The sequence below is a fragment of the Emydura macquarii genome, unplaced genomic scaffold (assembly GCF_026122565.2).
Source record: "Emydura macquarii macquarii isolate MOO-44397 ecotype Brisbane River unplaced genomic scaffold, CSIRO-AGI_Emac_v2 contig_1119, whole genome shotgun sequence".
NCBI classification, from domain to species: domain Eukaryota; kingdom Metazoa; phylum Chordata; order Testudines; family Chelidae; genus Emydura; species Emydura macquarii.
The window spans coordinates 1,525,644-1,543,244 of record NW_027131256.1 but is presented as its reverse complement, the minus strand read 5'-3'; the positions used below and the strand labels follow the sequence as shown (position 1 = coordinate 1,543,244).

The 17,601-nt window shown below is 47.7% G+C and overlaps 1 protein-coding gene across 3 annotated transcripts; it reads right to left on the bottom strand.

The window, feature by feature from the left end:
* Positions 1-3,996: 3,996 nt before the first annotated feature.
* Positions 3,997-13,592, bottom strand: ZNF697 (zinc finger protein 697). 3 transcript variants are annotated; one of them, XM_067546355.1, is made up of 4 exons: positions 13,314-13,592; positions 11,853-11,958; positions 5,923-6,088; positions 3,997-5,498 (listed from the first exon to the last, which is right to left on the bottom strand). In XM_067546355.1, exons 3-4 carry the CDS (start codon positions 5,999-6,001, stop codon positions 4,642-4,644), a joined length of 936 nt encoding a protein of 311 aa, XP_067402456.1. In that variant the 5' UTR covers positions 6,002-6,088; positions 11,853-11,958; positions 13,314-13,592; the 3' UTR covers positions 3,997-4,641. The 3 variants fall into 3 exon arrangements, with proteins under 3 accessions (XP_067402456.1, XP_067402457.1, XP_067402454.1); XM_067546356.1 differs by lacking the exon at positions 13,314-13,592 and adding an exon at positions 12,766-12,932; XM_067546353.1 differs by lacking the exon at positions 11,853-11,958 and having other exon boundaries at positions 13,314-13,591.
* Positions 13,593-17,601: the final 4,009 nt, after the last annotated feature.

Genomic DNA, 17,601 nt, shown 5'->3' with positions numbered 1-17,601 from the left:
TGGAGACGGGTGGCCCTGCATCCCCCTAACCCCTTCCCTAGCAGCCCCGAGAGAGCCTCACCCTCCATAGCGCTCCAGAGAGCGGGCCTGCTACTTGCCAGCCCTGCCGGAGGGCCCGGCGCTAGACTGTTCATTGGCCAGCCCTGCCAGAGGACTGGGCGAAAGATTGCTTGCCTGGAAAAGGGGCTTGAGACTGCTCCCAGCAGGAGATAGCCGGGAGGGGTGGTTCCACTCTGAGAAGGACCCAGAGGGAGGGGCCTGGACGCTGCCCCCTGCTTCCAGGGGCCCGTCCACATGCCCCCATTTAAAAAAAAAAAAAATTTACATATATAGGGAAAATGTCTTGATATGGTAAGCATTGGTCAACTGGGTAAAACAAGTTCTATTGTTCTCGACTTTGTCACTGATTTGCTGCGTTACTTTGATCAAGTCACTAACCTCTTTGTCTCTCAGTTCCCCCAAACTATATTATAAGGAGAACACTACCTACTACCAGGATAGTTGTGAAGATTAGTTAGCTAATGTCTACCCATCAGTTTGAATGTGTAAGGCCTATATAAGTGCAAAGTAATAGACTGTTATTAATATTTTGTGGAGGGTGGGGCCTTTGGCTATCTTAGGGGGCTATAGGCCAACAGCCTTAACTTGCCAATTATATAACTATGGTGAATTTGATAGAAGCCCAGTAAAAGCAAAGCACAAAAGCTGTAACAAAATGAGGATAGATGCTGCAGGAAAGCCATGGTACCTAGAGAGGGTTTCCTTGCAAAGTTCATAGATACCAAGGCCAGAAAGCCGGGGACAACTGGGATCGTTTAGTCTGACCTCTGTATAACACAGGACATAGAACTTCCCCAAAATAATTCCTTTTGAATTGAAAAGCATTTCTTTAAAGAAAATCAATTCTGATTTAAAAATTCCTAGTGCCGGAAAATCCACCACCATCCTTGGTAATGGTTCCAATAGTTAATTACCTTCACTGTTAAAAAATTACACCTTATTTCCCATCTGAATTTGGCTAACTTGTAGAATAACAAATAATGTTGCATGAGAATTCCATGGTACTTCCAGACATCTGACTTGGTGCTCAAGGTTGAGTCAGCTCGTATGTGCTTAATCGCAGTCTCCACACCTCTATAGCAGCCATAAATTTCTGCAGAATTTAAGCTATTATTTAAACAAAGCTTCTAGCCTGTCTGAACAGATAATCTTCTGAATGTGATTCAGTGCTGCACTGTCTTCCTGAGTTTACAGCCAGCCTGAAACAAGCCTAAGAGGTGGGAATTTCTATATTCATCTCAGCATGGCATTAACACTGAAACCTAACGACAAATTAAACTGTGAATAGGCTTGATTTTTCCGAAGCGTTGAGCACTCAAAGCCTCCACTGAGCCTAATTCTCTGCTGCCTTGGACCTTATCATCATTTACAGCAGTGCAAACTTGGTGCAAAATGTTACCATTTTACTTTAATATAATTTTATACCTACTTTTTTTCATAGATTCCAAAGCCAGTAGGGACCCTGTGACCATCTAGTTTGATCTCCTCTTTGAGGCAGGTCATACAATTTCCCCAAAATAATTCTTAGAGCAGATCTTTTAGAAAATCATCCAATCTTCATTTAAAAATTGCCAGTGATGGAGAATATACCATGACCCTTGGTTAATGGTTGATTACTCTCACTGTTAAAAATGTATGCCTTATTTCCAGTCTGAATTTGTCTAGCTTCAACGTGCAGCCATTGGAGCATGTTGTTCCTTTCTCTGCTAGACTGAAGAGCTCACTACATAGTTGTTTGCCGTAGGTTCCCATGTAGGTCCTTACAGACTGTGATCAAGTCATCCTTTAACCTTCTCTTTGTTAAACTAAATAGATTGAGCTCCTTGAGTCTATCACTATAAGGCATGTTTAATCATAGTTGTGGCCCTTTGCATATGTGCCAACAACTACGCAAGATACACTGCAGGGAAAAAAAAAACCAGTGACTTTAGAGTTGGCACTTAATCCCTCTGAAAATCGGTCCCCCACATGTTTAGCTGCTGAACACTTTGCAGATGCCTCCATCTAACTAGGACTGCAGACGTGTGATATCATTCAAGCATTATTTTCAGTCTCAAGTAGCTGGAGGCTTCTGACAAGTAAGTGAAAGCATGGAGAGCTGATTTTCAGAGGAACCAAGTATCCACAACGCTAAAGTCAAGGGGTGTGAGAGTTATATATATAAAATCCTTCCTCCCCTTGCACATTGGACCAGCATGACAAGTGATACAGCCCCACCTGAACTGTTTCTCTATAAAATGACTATTAGCACACAGTTTTCTCATCCTGAAGGCGATAGAGAATGTCTCCCATCGGTTGTACATTAATAATCACTGTAGAGAGCCAACATTGGGTTAGAGCCATTGCATCTCCTACTTCAGGAAACAAGAATTACAAATGCATTAAGGAAAAGATGTGCAACTAAAATCTGGAAGTGTCAGCTCCCACCCAGAATTCACCTTGACCAGCTAGTAGATGCCAAAATGCATCTTGCCCTGTCTACACTAGAGTTTTATGAAAGGTATGTTAAAATATTTTTATTAGCATATTTTAAAAATACATCTTTTATCCTACACTCGCTAGTCCCCTAATAGCCCAATCCTGAGAGTGCTTAATACTTATTACACCCCTTCAATGAGAGACATATGCTCCACTAATCAGGCTCCAAATTAAAGACACTTTAATTTCCCCAAAAGAGACAAAGGTTTCTGGTTTTGTGTTTAATTGTATCAGTTCGGTGAAGTAAACGGCTAACTGTAAGCAAAGGAATCAGAAGTTTGACAAAATGAGATGGTCTGACACAGAGATCTTGTCTATCACACACAAACTGATTGGGAAGCAGCCTTTAAATGGTTTTTGTTGTGGTTTGGGCTTAATTTTGTGAAATCATTTTAGAAACCAAGTGATGCCCTGTCCACACAGTGCCAACAAGAGAGAGAGACAGCTTAACATGTTTTATATCCAGTCTCCTAACATCAGGTCCTGCAGCACAGGCAGGGCTGGAGCAGTCAGCAACTGCTGCTTAGCCCTGGAACTACCTGCAGTTATTATGCTTAATAGGAAGCAACGAGGGACTGATTCTCTGCTATCCAACTCCTGGTGTTATTTACACTTGTGCAAAGTGAGTTCAAATAGTAAATGTTCCAAATCAGAATTCTCCACTCCCTCACACCAATGGCAAGGGGTCACACTCACTTTGCACAGGTGCAAATGACAATACGAGTACAAGGCCAGGGGGAACAAGGTTGAATGTTCCCCCTTGTGGTTGCTAACAGCCTCCTATCAAGAATTTGTGCTCAAATAAGGGACATTGTTCATGCCATTTGATTTTGCATGCCTCCAAAAAATCCTTTTTTGGGATCTTATAAACCTGCCCTTAGTTTTTAGCAAACCTTTTGCAGTTTCCTTAGTTGTGGAGGTGCCATTACGGTTGGTAATACTGAGGCTGAATGCCCCATAAACCAACAGGCAGGGTACTGACTTGAAACTTAGCTGCATACAAATGGCACAAGCACAGTTTACAAGCAAGGGACAAGTCACTCCTCCTATCAAAGCCCACTTCGTTAGAGTGAACAATCAATCTCTGGACAACATGGTATGGAGCTGTGACCAGTGCAGGCCATAGGCAATCTGAAGTGTGAGGCTCCCTACAGTAAAACTCCAGAGCAACTACAAGATGCATTCAGCCCTGGTTAACTCAACTGACTCCAGGAACGGACATGGCTCTCAGTGTGTACTAGGCAAATCATTATTGAACAGTGGTCATGAAGGCCCCGTCTAGACTGGGAAGATGAGGTGTGCTGAGCAAAGTGGTTTGCTAACACCAGTTAATTCTTCTAGTCAGGAAGGGGTCCAACAAGACTGCTTTGTTCTCTTCAGTGAAGCTGACTGTAAGCTATGCAGGGCCATTCTTCCCTAAAATGCGACTCTAGGAGAGAAGATGGCAGAACACAGGGTATTAAAAACAGTTTTATTTCAGAGGGAGAGACATTTAATGCAGCAGAAAACTAGATATTACAACATGTACCAGAAAACTGGGATATTTTTGCCCAGGTTTAACTGAGTTCCTAAAATAGCAGCTACAAATAAATATAATCTAAAATGAGGAAACAGCTGGCTCATAAGACATCAGAGCCAGCGTCCTGGGAAATGCCTCACTTACTGAACTCTGGAAGACAAAGTGCCCCTTATTCTCTCCGGCAGCATCTCCAGCAACTATCTGTCTCAGAGCCTAATTTATCATTTTGACTTCTTAATAAGACAATAAAATACTTATTTCCCCTCTTGTTCCTCCATTTTGCTGTACTCCAAACAATATTCCTTAGCACCAAATTTCCTCAGCACCCTCATTCCTCCCATCCCTCTGAAGCCCAAATGATCAATTCCCCCAGCTGCCTCTCTCCTTGTTCCCCCCGATCCTCAAATGATTGATTCCTATCAACACTGAGTTCATTCCCACCGCTTACCCCGTCTCAATTAATCCTAGATCTTACACTATATGTGCCCCCTCCCTTTGTGGTTCCTTCTTGATGTCATCACACCATATAACAATTTATGTATCAGTTTCTGTGGGCAGGACAGGGGCTCACATGGCCATGGTTTCTACTCTATATGGAGCTTATGGTGCTGGGCAAGGTGACTCTTGTATCGAAAGCTATTCCCACACTCAGCACATTTATAGGGTTTCTCTCCTGTGTGGATTCTCCGGTGCCTAACGAGGTGTGAGCTCTGGATGAAGCTTTTCCCACATTCAACACATATGTAGGGTTTCTCACCCGTGTGGGTTCTCTGGTGCTGGGTAAGTGTTGAGAAATCACTGAAGCTCTTCCCACACTCGGCACATTCAAAGGGCTTCTCTCCAGTGTGGATTCTTTGGTGGTTAATAAGGTGAGAGTTCCGGCTGAAGCTTTTCCCACATTCGTTACAATGGAAGGGTCTCTCTCCCGTATGGGTTCTCTTGTGTGTGAAAAGGTGAGAGCTCACACTAAAGTTTTCCCCACATTCACTACATATGTAGGGTTTCTCACCTGTGTGGGTTCTCTGGTGTTTAATAAGGTCTGAGCGCCAACTGAAACTTTTGTTACATTGAGTACATTTATGAGGTTTCTCTCCCATCTGTGTTATCTCATGCTGAGTAAGGTTCGAGCTCTGACTGAAGCCTGCCCCACATTCAGTATATCCATAGGGTCTCTCCCCTATAGGAATTCTCGGGTGGATGATAATGCCTTGGAGAGTCTCCAAACATCTTTCTGGAAGAACGGAGTTACCCGGTATCTTACCAGGAAGGTCTCCCTGCTGCGTTTCTGACATGTACTGGCCATCATAGGCCTCTTCCTCATCAGGGCTCTGGAAAACATTCTCATTGAACGCCTCTGATATCGTCCCATACTGTTCCACATTCTCAGGACCATCCTCCTGGGGGTTCTTCTCCTCATTCTCATTCACAACCTCACTGTCTCCTTCAATAAACAGAAGCCAGACATGAGCGTTTGGTAGAAAAGAAATCTCAGAAAAGGCAACTGCACAAAGTATGAGTCAACTAAATAAAATGTAAGACTGGACGTGAGAAGTAAAATTCCACCCCCCTCCACAAAGAAAATAAAAACAAACCCATTCCCCAATGAGAGGGCAATTTTGCTTCAAAGTCTCAAGTTAATGGTCAAAGAAAAGTTGAGTTGGGGGAAGTGGGGGAGAGAAAGAGAGAAACAGGACTCTGGCCAGAAGTCAGACAGAACTGGTGGGAAACCATGAATGAGGCCTGCCAGAAATAACTGCTGATTACAATCCCAATGCAAAGGCGATGAGGCAATATGGCAAGGGCTTTAAAGGAAACAAAAAGCTGGATTTCCAGCACTTTCAGAATTGGCTTAAGTTATTCCTCACCTGTGGAAGCACCGAAGAGGATCTCCCGTTCCTCGGGTTCCTGGAGAACTGGCGCACACAGCTCTTCCTCTCGTTCCATCCAGAGATGATGGCAGGTCTAGGGATCCTGCTCATGGCCATTCAAAGAGTCAGTATCACAACGGGTTAAATCGCCAACAAGTATTTCCTGTTAACAAGCCCAGAAGGGGCACAACAAAAACAAAAACTCATGAGACAAATGTAAAAATCATTAAGTGTCCCCATCATGTACTCCCGATTACGACTGGCCCCTCGCTGGCACTGTAACGAAGTAGGATAGGTAATATTTAGTTTTCGGTCTTCTGGTTTTATATTTCAGAACAGAGAGACCCACCCTGCTGATACGGACATGAAGTGCGCGCCACGCACACACACGAGTTGGGGGGGGAGAACATCCTCCTCTTCCTCCCAGCAGATAGGAGCGGCACTGTCCCCAACATCCTCCTATGCTTGCCTGAGGAATCCCCTGGGGAGCTCTCTCTAATTCCCTGCCAGATAGACTTGATCTGGGTGCTGGTCCCTTCTCCCCTGGCCTGTTACCCTTAGGCCCCTGTCCCTCACACAGCTCAGCAGCAGAGGGTAGGCGGGATCGGCATGGAGGCCTTGTCCCACTGCAGGAGGGAGGTATGGGTCAATCTCTTCTATCCTGATACACCCCCATTGCTTTCACTTTTCTACCGCTCCCCCCACCCTCTTGGCATTACGCTAAACTGCAGGGAGCTGCTGCTCCTGCCTGGGCTGCTGGCAGCTCCCTCACGCTCACAGAGCAAGGAGCAGAGCAAAAGCTCTGCATGGTGTCAGGGAGCCTCAGAGAGGAACATGCGCTCCAAAGCCACCGGCTTGGTTGCCAACAGCGGCCTCTGGTGGCCATAGTGAGCTAAAAGGCAGCTGCTAGCATGTTTGCAAGTGGCTGCTAAGATGAAGTGAAGTTGCAAGAACCACAGGAATTTCACGTGAATTGGCCACCCTGAGTGTTTGCTACAAAGCACTTCTCCCTCCCCCCCCCCAATATCAAAGTCACCCCACTCTTCTACTGGGGGAAGAGGTGCATTTGTAGGGAATATGGTAGAACCTCAGAGTTACGAACAGAATGACAAACTGACTGGGCAACCACACACCTCACTTGGAACTGCAAGTACACAAGCAGGAAGCAGTGGAGACAAAAAAAAGAAAGAAAGAAAAAAAGCAAATATAGTACAGTATTGTGTTAAACCACTAAACAAATAAAGGGAAAGTTTAAAAAAAAGAAAAGATTTGACAAGGTAAGGAAACTGTTTCTCTGCTAGTTTCATTTAAATGAAGATGGTTAAAAGCAGCATTTTTCTTCTTCATAGTAAAGTTTCAAAGCTGTATTAAGTCAATACAATACTGTGAACTTTTAAAAGAACAGCCATAACGTTTTGTTCAGTTACGAACATTTCAGAGTTAGGAACAACCTCCATTCCCGAGCGGTTCGTAACTCTGAGACCCTGTCTACACTTACCTCCGGGATTCGGCGGCAGTTGACAGGAGTTACGCAAGCTATGCAAAAAACTTGTGTAACTCCCGTCGACTTCTGGGCTCCTCTTCTGCGCGCTGTCTTCACTGCACTGCGCCGACGGGAACGCCCAGCGTTACGCCACTTGCGAAGGTGGTCTTAGTACATCGATTTCTGGATCGACTGAGCGGGTCTTCACTGGCTGCTCAGTCGATCCAGAGAAATTGATCTGACGGCGATGACTTTGCCGCAGTCAGTGCAGCCATAGCCTGAGGTTCTACTGTATAGCATTCTAGACTGCAAGCTCTCTGAGGCACAGACTGCTTCTTATTAGTATAGAGCGCCTAGAGCAATGGGATCCCCAATTTCAGTTGGGTTCTTTATCAAAAGATTCGACAGTAGAGGCTTCATTCACAATCTCATTCATTACTCATAATACATTTGCACAAGTAAGCAAGACCTTAACAGTCTTCATTAGGGGCTAGGTGAGCAGAGGGGATTCAAAATTCCAAAGACAGACCAAAACAGGTGACTTTTTTTTTTTTTTTTAAATCTCATTTTTGATGCAGTTTGACTCTTCATTTTTGAACTTCTGTAGTTGGCAATGCTGCAATATTTAGTTACCCACTCATTTAGCTTTGACAGTAGAAAGCAAACTGAAAATAGCCTGAGGCCCCAAAGTGCTGCTGAAATAGCATCCAGGTTCATGAGAAAGAATCAGTCCCTCCCCCTTTTTCTTCAACCATCTCAACTGACAGTTAACACCCTTTACCCCCCCAAGAAAGCTCCCTCTCAGCTGGGCAACTGGGCAAGAGAAAGAGAGGAGCAAGAGAGCAAGTTATGTCTTTGGGACTTCATTTGCAGTTGAAAGCTGCAAGGTCATTTTTTGACTATCAGTTAAAAATTCAGGGGAAGGTGGGGATGAAAGATAAAACCTTTGTCTTCCCCAAATAAATGCCCCCATTAAGTATCACTATTTGCAGTTGGTTTGCTGTGGCCAGGTTCAAGCCAATCCAAACGTGGCTTTGCACAGTGTTTAACCAGAATCTAACATAATTACAAACTTAGCAATTTAGGAGTGTCTCTATAAAATCCACCCAGACAAGAAGAGTTCCAGTACTTGCTATATGACGTGGTACTCCCCATCTACTTACTGACAACTGATAAGGGAAGCTCCTGGTATCAATGAAAATCTACGGCCAGTAGGATTAAGGTCAAAAAGAAAGATTTGTTTTTTTGTTATATCAAAAAAAAAAAAAGAGCCAGATTCACGAAGGTACGAAGGTGCCCAAACTGCCTCTTTAGGTACTTAAGTCCAACATTTAGGTGCCACAGACATTCTCAAAACCCCTGCTCAGATGCCACCTAACCTTGTAGGTGTCTAAGTTTCTGCCACTAAGTACGCACAAAGCAACCTAAGTAAGCCCTGACGCTGCCCCATAGCTAATGAGCTACTTGGTGCCCTCACTCACACCTAAGCCCCAGTGGGATTCTCAAAATAGGCATTTCCCCCACATCTCACCAGTGAGGCCCAATCCTCAGAGCATGCCTACAGGATCAGGCCTTGCACAAAAGACAGCTGAGAATGAGCAGGTCAGGAATTTTTCAGGCCCAAGGGTGCAGGTATAAATAGTTTAATACTGGAGCAGGGAGCTGACCCAACTCTCCCACATCCCAGGTGATATCCTAACCATTGGGAAATGGAGTTGCTTTCTCCCTGGCCCTATTAATATTTATTTCTACAAAGTGGAACGGCTCCAAGAGGATAGAGTGAGAGAGATCCAGCCTAGAATACCTGATAGCCTGGTGGTTAGGGCACTGACATGGGGGGGGCCTGGGTTTAAGTTCCATAACAGGTGGGCGTGTCAGCATGTATGTGTGTGTGTCTCGCTCTCTGGGTATTAGAGAAAGGAATGAGCTGGTTCAGGCACCTAACTCTGGGGAAGACCTCTCAAGGCTGAGAATCCTGAGCAGAAGAAGGTGCCTTTCTCCAGCCCACCAGTCATGTGACTAAGGCTCAACTCAACAGACATTGTCACCTTTGAGCCTGGGATCTATTCCAGAGATCTTCAAACTGAGAGAGTGGGGGCGGAGGAATGTTAGGGTCCGAGTCAGCACCTGTGGAGGTGGGGAGGGAGCACCACCCAGCCCCGGTCTGCCCCGAGCTCTGCTCCAGTCCTGCCCCGCCAACTGTGGCTTTGGCCTCGGGTCCCGGCTGTGGTTCCCCGACTTTGCTCCCGGCCCCGCTCCCAGCCTCAGCTGCCGCAACCCCACTCCTGGCCATGGTCTCAGCCCTCAGCCACCACAGCCCAGCAGGGACTGTGGTCTCAGTCCCCAGCCTTGATCCTCGACTCCCAGTCGCTGTTCCCAACTCGGTCCATGGCCACCCCGCTCCCAGCCACAGCCCCAGGACCCGACTATGGCCCTGTTCCCAGCCCCAGCTGGGATGGGGGGCAGGACCTAAAAAGTTTGGGGACCATTGATCTAGACAGTTCACTCGACTGGCTTAGGTTGTTCAGTTTGCAGTCTTCTGAGAATCCATTGCTTAGGTGCCTAACTCTCCCCATGCATTGCATAGGGAGCCTGGTGCCTAATTCGGAGCTGAGAATTCCACTAGGCAGCAGAGCACCTGAGTTAGGCATTGCAACACCCAAGCACCTCTGTGAACCTAGCCCCAACGTCCTAGGATTGGTATAGAGTTGCTAGATGGAAACGGTAAAATTGTCAAAGAGGCAGAAAAAGCTAAAGTGTTCAATAAATATTTTTTCTGTACCGTATTTGGAAAGAACCTGGATGACATACTTACATCTTACACAGAAACACTTTATATTCCAACAGTAATCAATGAGGACATTAATCATCATCTCCTAATGGTAAATGTTTAAACATTTGCAAGATCACATAATTTGCACCCCAAAGTTTTAAATACATTGGCCGAGGAGTTCTGTACCATTAATATTGACTTTTACTATATTTTGGAATACTGAACATGTACATTGCCAAACAAATCAGATATTGTTTTTTGCAGGAATTACAATTTAATAGGCAAAGGTAACTGTATTGACACAACATACTTAGATAACTGGAAGGCGTTTGACTTATTACTACACAGTAGTCTGGTTGAAAAGTGAGCATTTTATACAATCAATGTAACATTAAATAGATTAAATGGATTAAAACTGGCTAATAAATCTCAAAAAGTAATTGCTAATTCTCATGCTTGAAGCCTTTAAATCAAGACTGTATCCATTTCTAAAAGACCTGCTGTAGCTCAGCCAGAAGTTATGGGTTTGATGCAGAAATCATTAGGTGAAATTTTATGATCTGTGTAATGCAGAGAACCAGATGAGACAATGGTCCTTTAGGCCTCAGAAATCTATTAATGTGTCTATTAAAAATTCATAACAGGTCTATCACCAAGGTATCTGGGTACTATTAATAATTTCAGTCAACAGAGTACTTTTGAAAGGGGGAGATTAAATTATAGCAAGCCTAAATAAAATATAGGACTCCATTTTTAATACTAACTACTGTATATAAATTGTTGAGAGCCAGTCTAAGGGAGGGGAAAGAAAAGGAAACAAAATATAGACAAGACAAAAATATACCCTCTCCTTCCTGCCCTTCATAGTTGCCACATAATCTACCAGTCTGGATCAGCTCGGCAGTACACCAGTCACTAAACTGAGGCAGCCAGAAGGTCCCCCTGGTTTGGCCTGGCATATGGAGAGAACAAGCTGTCAGCCGTTTAAACAGGACCTAAGGATCTGCTACGTATCTGGGGGTTTTGGATTTTAAAGGTGAAAATAGGAGGAAAGATTCAGACCACCAAAACCTAGCACAAGGAAGGAGTGTGTGGTTCTCCTCTCATTGATATGTTGGAAGGGGTGAATGACAGAGACCTGGGAAAGAGAAGGAGCTTGGACCTTTAAATAGAGGGACTAGACTCTCCTCTGCCTTGTCTCTACATCTGTGCAAGGCACTGGGGAGTAAAATACCATTCTGATTTGGTAGCATTTTACAGCGACTTTTGAAAAAGTGTACTTAACTACACAAGGTTTGAGGGAGTAGAAAATCAGACCTAGGTTGTTATACTTTCCTGGGTGTCAGAGAAGGGTGATAGGAACTGTTTTCTACAGACAGTGAATCAGGCCTGGTTTGGTGTCCCGTGGCACCAGTGGCTCTTCACTCTCCAGGCTGCAGTTACCGAGTTACCAGTGATAAAGGAAGAAAGTGTCTGTGGGGAGCTAGGGTTGAAAGTTGAGAGTTGCATTGTGATTGCACTTACTCTATATCACACCTTCCCATCAAAGTGCTTAACATGCATTACAAGAGACCAGTAAGGGAAAAGAAGATTGTCCATCATAAAGAAGCAACAAGAGCTAAAGACAGCCTTGAAAGCTTTTTTTTTAAAAAAAACAAACCACACACACACCATGCATGAAGGGGTTCTTTTTGTTTTTAACGTTAGAAATTCAGGTTTACTCTGGAAGACTTTATTGATGACTGGAAAACTGGAAGGCATCACAAGCAACTGAAATCTGAACAGAGGGAAGAATACTTAAAAAACTGTTTGTTTTTGTTAACATCAATTTAATCCCAGTAACTAATGTGGTCTCTGCAGTCACCCATTGTCAGTAAGCACCTGCATATTGTGTGGCCTGGAACACCCACCAATCTTGCCAGATCCAATTAAAAATCCTGAGAAAGATGACTGTGGGAGGCTCTCTGTGCAAGTCCACAAGCATAAAAGGAAGCCAGAGAGCACAATGGGTCAGGACAAGTGACCCTGCTGGGATCTCCCCTTTCTTGCTACTTCAGGGTTTATCACGAGTCACCTGTCCCAAATGCAGACAGTTTTCCTCCTCAGAATTTACCAATGCATCCCTTTTTTAAATATTACTCTCAGCCTCAACACAGCAATGCCCAAAGGGTAAACCATCACCGTGAAGGCTGTGGCCCCTATTGCATTTATTAGAGGTGGGGCCCATACAGAGCGGCATGCAACACTCTGTCCCAATCTGAGGCCAAGATACATGGCCCACCAAGAGACGGCTCATCTACAGGCCACCGCTGGACAGGGGCCAGCTCTGGTTTCCATTCTTTCCTCTGTCACTCTCCTGCGGCGTGACCCTGTCACTTTGGCTCCCTCGCCTCTACACCCTAAAACGTCTCTCTTGTTGACACCAGAAGGGCCGGTGCAGAGGCTGTCTCTTAGGGACACCGGCTGGGGAGGGCGCTACAGAGAATTCTTTCCCAAGTGTCCGGCGGCTGGGTCTTGCCCACTGGCTCAGGGTCTGAGGGACATATCTGGGGTCAGACTGGCAGAGACCCTGGGGGTTTTTCACCTTTCTCTGCAGTGCGGGGCTGGGTTTAAGCCAGCCTAGCTGGCGGAGTCTCTCGAACTGGAAGTCTTTCACTCAGGATCTGAGGAGTTCACTGACTGGGTCTAGGTCTGACCCACACCAGCACCTCCTGTGGCCTGCCAGGCGCAGCGGGTCAGACTAGACGAGCCCTTCTGGCCCTACAGCCGCGGTCTGACTAGTTGTGTGAACAACGGCAAACGCAGCGAGGCCGCAGGCCCGCCGGGGCAGGGACGGGGGCGATCGGACTGAGGGCAGTGGAAACACTGGGGCTGCCGTCCTCTACCAGCCAGACCAGCGCTGTCCCGGCCACCCAGCCACCCGCGTCCCCTCAGCGGTGCCACACCCCCCCTGCGTCCTGCTCGCCCGCCCGCGCGGCGGCTCCCGCCCTACCCCCGGGCCACGCCCCCTCGCCCTGCTGCGCCCCGTCCGCGACCGGACCGCGCCCCCGGCTCGGGCTCTCCGGTCCCGGCCCGTCCCCTGCAGCATCCGGGCCCCGCGCCCCCGTCCCCAGCGCCGCGCGCGCCGCTCACCCCGCGGGCGGCTCCATCGCGGCGCGGCTGCACACGTCACCCGCCGCCTTCTTCGCTGGAGGGGGGACCCGCGGTGGCCGCTTCCCGCAGGCCGGGGTGCAAGGGGGGGTGGCCGTTGCCAGGCGCGCCCCCCCGCCCAACCCCCACGCGCGCGCGCGCGCGCGCGCTCTGCCCCGGGGCTCCCTGCGGGCGGGGGCGGGAGCGAGCCCGGCCGCCCCCGGCGCCTGCGGCGGCCCCGCCCCTACCTGCCGGGCCCGGGCGCCGCGCGCGGCCCGGACAGAGTCTCGCGCCACCGCCGGCAGCCCGACTCTCCCCCCCCCCCCCGCGCGCGCCCCCCCCCCCCGCCGCCAACCGCCGCCTCAGCCACGTCGGCGGCGGCCGCGAGTGAGTCCCCGGCCGCGCACCGCAAGGCTGAGACTGGGGGGGGCTGCCGGGCCGGGCTCCCCCCGCGCCTGCTTCGGAGTCACCCGCCCGACCGGAGCCGGACACTCACAGCCCGTCCCGAGGCGGGGAGGCCCGGCCGGCTCCTGGCGGCTCGCGGAGTCTCCCCTTCCTTCGCGCCCCCCCGCCCCCGGCTTTGCGGCAAACGGGCTGCCAGCGTGCGGGGGGGGGGGGCCCCCGCGCTCCAGCCGCCTCTGTGCGGAGCTGCGTCCATGAGAGCCACGAGCGCGTGAGGCGGCAAGCGCGTGTGTGGCTTGGTTGGCGGAATCGGGGCCGAAGCGGGCTCAAAAAGAGCCGGCCGGCGCGCTCAGACCGGCCGCGGTGAGAACAGCCGGGACGGCTCGGCGAGGGATGCACTAGCGAGACTGGCTGCAAAAATCAACCCCCCCCCCAGCAGGTAGAGCGAAGTTAGATCGCCACGGGGAATTAATTCACCTCTCTGCCCATGGCCACTGCCAGGGCGGGCTGTGCCCTTCACTCCGGATGGAGAATCAGATACATGGGGGAAAAGGAGGCCTGGGCTCAAATACCTTTAAAATGTTTCTAAAACATCCCCCCCCGGGCTGTGTCTGCACGACAGCCTATGTCAGCGTGACTTGCCTCGTTCAGGGGGGTGAACAAACCACCCCCGAGCGAGCTACCTTACACCAACGTAAGCAAGCGCTTGCGTGCAGAGCGGTATGTCGGCCGGAGAAGCTCTCCCACCGACACAGCTTCTGCCATTCCTGGAGGTGGTTTTCTTATGCCGACGGGAGTTGGCATCGAGCGTCTTCACCAGATGTGGTGCAGTGGTGCTGCTGCATTGGTGCAGCTGCCCAGCTGTACGTGTAGACATGGATCTTTTCGTGGGGCCTTGGTCCTGCAAACATTGACATGAGTAATTTAATAGGCTGGTTCTCCTTACCGCTTAGGCTCCATGTACAGGCTGCTCTGGAGGCTGGCAGGACAAACAGGCAGGGTGGGGTGTCTGTGCATCTCCTGCATGCAGCACAGCTTATCTCCACTGTGGTCTGTGAGGGTCCAGCACAGAAAGTCAGTTTGGATGTGTGGCCATTGATCCATGCATATACAGATCCAGTGGCTTCAGTACCCTGTACAACTGGCATATAAATAATTCAAGAATCACTAGAGCAGGGAGACTGGACCCCAGAGTCTCACAAGTTGGTTCTCTAGCAATCAGGCTAGAGTTATTCCTATTTTCTCTGTCTTGCACTCCCTCTCTCTGGCCCAATGAATCTTTAAGTCTATAAAAAGGTTCTGAAAAGCCAGGCCCATGGCATCTGAAAAGTGGGCTCCCAAAATTAGTGGACACTTGGCAGTTTATGTCCTAATTTCTCTGTGCCTCCATTACTCATCTGTAAAAAGGGGATAGTACTGTAATATCACATCTCACAAGGGTCCTGTAAAGATAAATTCATTAATATTTGAGGTACTGAGATACTACATCAATGAGTATCATAGAAAAGCCCATAAGAAAATATATAATTCTGTATTCAGTGCAGGGTTTAAATGATACACAATAATAAAGATATGGGGCACACACTGAATTATAAAGATGAGATACTTCCCATTAGCTTCCCATTCAGTGTGAGCATAATCCATCCTTTTCACTGAATGAGGCAGGGTTCCTGGGGGAAAAAATAGTACATGCCAACCCAAAATGAAGAGGGAGGTCATCATACTTGAACCATCAGATTGTACACTGAGGCAGAAAAAAAAAAAGGGAGGCAGAGGGTTGCCTTAGGACCAAAGACTCCCTCATAGCAGTCCTGACCAAGCCCAAAGGCTTAGAAGACCAAGATGTTTGGAAGCCAGGACAGCTCGAGGATATGCAGCAGGGCAAAAACTGAACTGCAGTGCAAATCACCTACTGTTTTCTCCACAGTGGATTTGGTTCGGGGTATTCTCCCCTAGCCTTTGCTCAGTCAAGAACTAGCTGCAAAGGCATATGAACAGCCATAGTGGGTCAGACAACTGGTCCATCTAGTTCCATATCCTCTCTCTGACAGCAGCCAATGCCAGATGCTTCAGAGGGAATGAATAGAACAGGGCAATTTTGGACTGTTGTCCAGTCCCAGCTCCTGGCAGTTGGAGCCTGAGAGGGATTGCCTAGTCTGGGGGTTAAGCACGAATTAGGGTTCAGAATAGCTTGCTAGTTGTGAGGCAGTGTCAGGACTTAGGCGACTTTGTGCATGTCTACCAACAGAAATGTAGGCACCTACAGGGTTAGGCAGCACTGAGTAGTGGCTTGGAGGATAGTGGGGACATCTAAATGTAGACTTATAGTCCTAAAGAGGCAGTTATGTGCATAAGTATCTTGGTGAATCTGGCCTGCAGTGCCTCTAGTCAGCCACACTGAAGAATTAAAGCAGTAAAAACTCTTTTATTCAGGTTTGCATGTAAAGAGCAGCCAGAAGAAACCATTTGCAGTGCACAATAAGTGTTGTCGGTTCCATACAACTGAGAAACTAGACTACATATCGAGTGGCATCTTATCCATTATTAACTATTTGCGTAGATACCAATATAGTGAACTCTTATCACATCCTCTTTTATTGACAGCTTGTTGCCTCTGAATAATCCTTCACTTAAAAAGCAAAGTGATAGTGAGTGCAATTTCACTGCCTCTTCTCTTCACACCTGGGAGTGTTAATGAGGCCATTCAGTGCAGTTGTCACATACGAGTCAATCACCACCTGTGGATTGCAATAAAAACCTGTTATGCTGCAACCTATTTTCAGCCCTCCAACGACTTGTGCCAGGTGCTGTAGTTTTGAAAGGGTGCATTTTTCTGGCTAGACTCTTCCCTGACACAGATCACTTGTGTACTCCTTTGATAATGCTTAAAAAGGTGCCATTTCCATGTGTACCTGTTTTTCAGTGGTACAACAGCCCAATTTTTGTTGTAAACTCTTGGAAGCTTTCACACTGGCTTCCACATGTTGCTTTCCCTATTCACCCCTGTCTCTTGGTGCTTTGTTAGCTGTCTTGACTTGACCTACCCTGTGCCAAGGAACACAGGAAATCCACTTTTGAAAAGTTCCATCCACACAATACTAGCCTGCACTTTACAAACCTGCCAAATATCCCATTTTGCATAGGTCATCAGAGTTGGAGGCACCTAGAAGGTAGGAAACAGCTGAACACCTACCTATCTTTCTCTGCCCAAAAAGCACTTGTCCCTTACTGTGTGAGACATAGGGGAGAAAAGAAAAATGACCATAGTGGGGGGAAGTCAGGGCAAATGGGGGGGCCCAGTGAGAGATAGGAGACACATTGGAGGAAGGCTCAGAGGGACACTAGGACAGAAAGACGTGTGAGAGAAAAAAGGACCCAGACATATGATGGAGGGAGACAGATGGCTGGTGTGGGAGAGGACATAGGTAGATGGGGGAAAACAAAGAGGGATTATGGGAGGGCCAGGGTCAGCTTTTGCAACATGCAGTTTGATGTAGTGCTCAGGTCTCACTGAATTGTCAGTGCAGCTGTGCTTGCACCTAAAGTGTGCACTTATAGCCTACAATGTGTTCCTGTGAATTAGCACCTCAGCTGTTTGAGATAGAGGTACTATGGACAAGGCTTGTTGGGACAGAGAGAGGCTGATATTTAGAGCAAAGTGAGATTAGGACCCCCAAATGCAAATACCATCTTTTGTTGGATATCTTCCTGTTTGTCCATCCATTGTGGAAGGGATTTAGAGAAGTGTGAATTAATTGCATCTAGTGACCATTGGGAGGTGTCAGTGCATAATCTTCAACTTATTTCAGCGTTTTCCCTCATAGCAGTTACTAGCCCAGGAAAAAAAATGCAACAGCAGAATACAGATCTGATCCTGGAAGGCATCCAT